Source organism: Populus alba, chromosome 18 (assembly GCF_005239225.2).
Source record: "Populus alba chromosome 18, ASM523922v2, whole genome shotgun sequence".
Lineage (NCBI taxonomy): Eukaryota > Viridiplantae > Streptophyta > Magnoliopsida > Malpighiales > Salicaceae > Populus > Populus alba.
In genome coordinates, this window is record NC_133301.1 from 2,777,684 (window position 1) to 2,783,499 (window position 5,816).

General features: G+C 30.8%; 1 protein-coding gene across 1 annotated transcript; it reads right to left on the bottom strand.

Annotated features, from left to right (window-relative positions):
- Positions 1 to 287: 287 nt before the first annotated feature.
- On the bottom strand, positions 288 to 1,988 carry LOC118051282 (ammonium transporter 2 member 5-like). The gene is given in 5 exon segments (XM_073406142.1): positions 288 to 502; positions 702 to 973; positions 1,005 to 1,297; positions 1,426 to 1,503; positions 1,506 to 1,988. Coding segments are annotated over 5 exon segments (1,341 nt in total).
- Between the last annotated feature and the right edge of the window lie 3,828 nt (positions 1,989 to 5,816).

Here is a 5,816-nt window from a genome sequence, read left to right on the forward strand (position 1 = left end):
CATGAATTACACCGCTTTCCCATACAAAAAGTAAGTACAAATAAATTTTGATATTAAGGTTTAATCATGCTAACAAATCTGAAAATGACATAGCCACAAAAGCCAACATTTTATTCTTCTTTATATGAGTAAAAGTCATTGCAACATTTCATGCCATTGGATCGTATTTCTTAGTACAAAAGAAATTACATGAAGGCCTTTATTTTTCCACCAGGCCATGCAATTTGTCCTGTAAATCAGACACATCTGAAGATTTCCCACTAAAAAAGGAGAAGAAAAGAAGACGACTATGTCTTCTCAGCTTGACGAGCAGCCCTATTTGTGCTCACTGACAGCTCCATTTTAGGATTAATCGAACCTCGATAAAAAGAGTTTTCCTGTCTTTCTCCATTGCCCCAGGTAGCATAAGCTTCTTCACCATGAGCAGCATCATCACCAATCTCCAGATCCTCATTAGACATTCTTAGTGGCACCACCAGTCGTATCAAAATACATATTATGCACATTTGAGGTCTTGGTCTAGTGGTGGAAGGGACTTGTTTTCTTTTTCAGAACCTGGGTTGAAATTTCACTGTGCACGCTTGTCACCCCTGCGGTGCCTTACATGCTTACTGGGTTTGCAAGATGTTCAGTGAGCCATGGGATTAGTCGTGGTGCGCAAAAGCTAGCCCTGGACACACGTATGTAAATAAAAAAAAAAATAGAAGTCACCACATTAACAAAGACAACAAACAGGATTCCTATAAACTGAACTCCCATCTGTCGAACCCCGGAGCCAATTCTGCTTTTGTCATCGAAGCCATAAAACAGGCCAATGTAGTGTCCAGAGGACCCGAAGAACAACCTGTTTAGCTTCGGCTCGGCGAAAAGACCTGTAAGGATACCACCAAGGCTACCAGCAATGGCATGTGTATGCAGAACAGCCATTGTGTCGTCAACCTCTTGAAGTAGTTCTGAATTCTGAATCTGGGACCTAAAATTATTGCAAGTTATTTGTGTTGGACTTACCAGCAGCTGGGGTGATGCAAACTAAACCAGTGATCATGCCTTGGACTGCACCAATAGCAGAAGCTTTGCGGAAAAATATGATGTCAAGAGCGACCCAAGTAAGCAAGCAGCTAGTAGCAGTACATAAATGAGTGTTCAAGACTGCCAAAGAAGCATCGTTGCTTACTACATAAGGATCTCCTCCGTTGAATCCTGTCCAGCCCATCCAAAGCAATCCTGCCCCAAATAACATAAGAAGGATGTTGTTTGGAGGAAATCTCTCTCTGTCTTTCGTTAGACGTGGACCGACCTGCAATATTGTACAGCATGCAGTAATTAACAGGGTGATTAGTTCATTTAATGACTGAATGAAGTTAATCAAACTTTAATTAATGCAATTTTGTTTTATAGAAAATGGGAAATTAGAGCGAGTTTTACCCAATATGCTGCTGTGTAACAGGCTAAGCCTGAAGACAAATGAATCACGTAGCCACCAGAGTAATCTATGAGTCCCATATCTTAGCGAGAAAACCATCAGGACACCACACACTAAAAGCTGTGAAAGTGTACGAAAACGTTAGCCACTGAGGAACAAAAATCATCCAGGCATAGATATTCATCCGCCCTAACACTGCGCCGGCGATCAAGATCAAAGTAATGGCTGCGAAAACAGATCGGAAATACACCATTGTTGCATTGGGGAACTTTCCAAGAAATGCTTGATCTAGAAGATATTCTTGGTCAAGAGCAACATTAGCCTCTCCCCAAAATGGTAAAAGCTTAGAGCCAAAGGACATTCGATAGCCCCATGTAATGGTGAATTCACAGCCCATTTTTTCTTTCACTCCTCCACCATATAGAATCATTAGCCCTGGAATACTTTGTAAACCAACGAGTGCTGCTGCTGTTAGTTGCCATGCATTGTCAGCTTTGTTAAACCACTCTGGACTGGCCTCATCAGGCAATAAATTAGGAGGGAAGGCAGTATCAATATTGCTCATTTTTGCTATCCCAACTTTTTCTTCAAAAAATGTGAAGATTTCCAGATGGAATAATGCAAGTTCATGGTGGGCTTATAACCAGGTGGATAATGGTTTTGTTTATAACGATAAGCTGTCTGTATGTTGGATTAGTTCTTGTCATTCCATTGTCGTAGTCCTGTTTCCATAACAGCTGCGCATGATTTTAAGATTGTTGGCGTGCAATCCATTCATGTGTTTCCAGCAGTTCTGCTGATGCTCCGTTTTGGAAATCACGATGGCGTATTAATAATATATTCATATTTGTAATTGATATCAAATTAAAGTCTCATTATCATGCATAATAATAATAATAATAATAATAATAATAATAATAATAATAATATATCTATACTTAAATTCAAATAAAAAATAATATTTACTTGTTAAAACATTATTAAAATATTCGTAAGTTATGAAACTTTTGTTCGTATCAATGATTAATTATTTATCCTTAAAATTTTATTGTTATTTATTTGATGCAAGTTAAAATATTTACAATAAATTTATCAAGATTCCAACAATATCAACTTAGTTCAAATTCAAAAAGAGTTTTGAATCAAAATTAAATGACTCAATTATCTCTAACAAAATGAACCTAAACTCTAGATTTATAAGAGAAAAAAGCGCAAAAAAAAAAAAAAAAAAAGGAAAACACTAAAATAAAAAGAAAGGAGCATGTAAAAATCTGAAAGAAAAAAAAAAACTAGTGACTTTTCATTCACCCACCTTTTTATTAAACCTAATGTTTTGGCCATAAATTTGGTTTTTTTTAGTTGAAAAAAATTTGTTCATGATTGCAGAAAATGTTTTTCAAAGGGACTGTTTGGGATTGTTTGAAAAAATTTTTCACAAAATTTGATTTTTTTTTTGCTCTGAATTTTGATGTGTTGATCTCCAAAAATAATTTTTCATGGACAAAAGCTCTATCCAATTCAAATTTCAGTTGGTAAAAATAATATTTTGTTGTTTAAAATATTATTTTACAATAAACTCATATCCAAGTCGGTCTAATATGCACATTTACTTTTGGATTTAAATCAAAACTTACTTTACTTAATATTTCTCAAATTAAAGCTAAGCTTGATTCTCATTTGAGTTCAATTTTAACTTTTTATCTTTTCACTTTATAAATATTAATAAAGTTTTTTTTTTCTTACTTGGTATAGAGTTTTTTAAAAGAATTTTGTCAACCAATAGTTATTTAAAATCAATTTCTCATTCATCCAAATTTATTTAAATTATATTAATAATTTATATTAAAAAGTTGACGATAAAGTTTAAAAATTTCAATAAAATTTTAATCTAAATAATAAGTAAACTTCACTTTTAGTTTAACCTTAAATATGTAATTTAATCATGCTATATATATATATATATATATATATATATATATATATATAATTTGCACATAAACTGTACACACACTACACAACCATTTTCTCCCAAAATTCTAATCAAAGAGAGTGCTTTCTCAAGATTCTTAGCCTCGATGCCAATACTCTCTCACCCAAAATTCAAAGCAAGAGGAAAGACATGGGAATCACGACGTAGGAGGAAGTAAAAGTTAGCCAAGGACAGGTTCTCTTTCATGACCACACAGTGGAGAACACTAGAAAACTGAGCATTTAAGAGAATATGCATGAGATTACTGCCATCAAAAACTATTATTATCATAATTACTATTACAATTATTATTAGTATTGTAGTTATCTTATCGTTATCATTTTTATCACAAATATTATATATAACAATTATTATCTTATTATTATTAACGAAAAATAATTTTGTATATATACATTAAAATATTTTTTTAATACATTCAAATAAAAAAAAAAAAACTAACATCTCATTTCTCATATATATTTCACAAAATAAACATGCTCTTAACACCACAACAAAATATTTTGTTGGCTATAAAAGTTGTTCCATCATTACAAAAAACCACTGGTAGATTTAACCTATGTATTGCCATCAACAAGTATGTAGTTGGGAATTTAAAATTCTTCAGTAACTAAGGTAGTGATTTAAATACCTAGGCAGATAAGATAGTCGCATTAGTGATAAATTTAGATGACGATCATTTTTTGTCAAGCTATCCATGGTAAATATGACCAACGGATTACCGACAAACTAATCGTCAATATTTATATCATGTATAATCGATGAATTAACTGACAGAATCACCGACAAACATATTTTGTTGGTGAATTCATCGGTCTCTATCAAAACAATTCACAACTCCATATATCAAACTCAATTTCATCAAATTATAAATAAATATAACTTTTCTCAAATCCCAAATAAACCTTAACATACAAATCATACTTGAATATAACAAAATTTTCTATGAAAAGCTATAAAACAAGTAAATATAAAAGCAAACTACAAATACTACATCAAAAAATCAATAAATTAACCTAAAATATAAATGGATAGGTTTACTTACTTGGTTTAGAGAGTTAATATTTTTATATATATATAAAAAAAAAATCAATGAAGACAGTAATGATGCGCTGACACTATTAAGTGTTGAGGTGCTCGAATTTGTAAGGAAAGGGATCTAGATTTATAGCAAAAATGGGGAGGAGTTGTTGGGTTGTTGTTTTTTACAATGAAAGAAAAAGATAATGATAATGATGAAGAAGAAAGAGGGATAGGGTTACTATCGGTTATAACACTTTTATATCCATCGATAAAATATTTCTATTAGTTAATTTGTTGGCAAAAAATGACATGTAATTTCCCTGACGGAGTCACCAATAAATATTTCTTATTTTTTATAATTATATTTATTTTAATCGGCAATTCCATCATTAATTAGCGATATTAGCTTTTTTGTTGGTAATTTTATAGGAATTTACGGTCAGATATTTAATGTTGCTATTATTATTGGAAATGACCAACATATAATTTTTCATCACTAATTACTCTATAGTTATATGATAATTTTCTGGTAATATAATGTGATAATATTTTATGAATGAATGACATGCCAACTTCATAAAAAATAAAAAAAAAAATTATACGAATTATGGCAGGGGATTAACATATTATTTCATTTCGTCCCATATACAATAATTAATTAAACAACATTGAGATGATCGCTAGGGAATGCTTCAGGGGTAAAGATTTGGGATTGCTGTTAATTAGGGGATTAATTTTATCTGAATTCAAAGAGGAGTGGAATGGAGATTTGGAATTGAAAGTAGCTATATATATTCTCTCTGTTTTATAACCCAAATACCCACATTCAGTGTACCATTAAAGAAAACAATCTAATGGTTGAGGAAATAAATAACAACAAAAGGCAGTCTAAGGTTATCATACACTTTGCTTAAGGGTGTATTTGGAAACACAATTACTAAAAATTTAATTTAATTTTTTACTTAAAATTATTATTTTGTATGTTTTTTATATTGTTTTGATGTGTTGAAGTCAAAAATAATTTTTTTAAAAATAAAAAATATTATTTTAATATATTTTTTAACAAAAATTATTTTGAACCAAAACCATTATACATCATATTTTCAAACACCTTCTAATTAGTAAGTAGTTGAATTTTCTGTTTGTAAAGATTGACATACATTGTCCAAAAAAGAAGAGGAAGAAAATTATTACGTATACGTATCTTATTCTCAGTTAATGTAGACTAAGTCAATTTACCCACATAACATGAATCCATGTACATTTATCACTATATATATATATATATATATATATATATTAAAACATAACAAATTCATAGCATGGCACATAAACACATATCCACATTGATAAAAAAAAAAAAAAAAAAACTATTGGATGTTT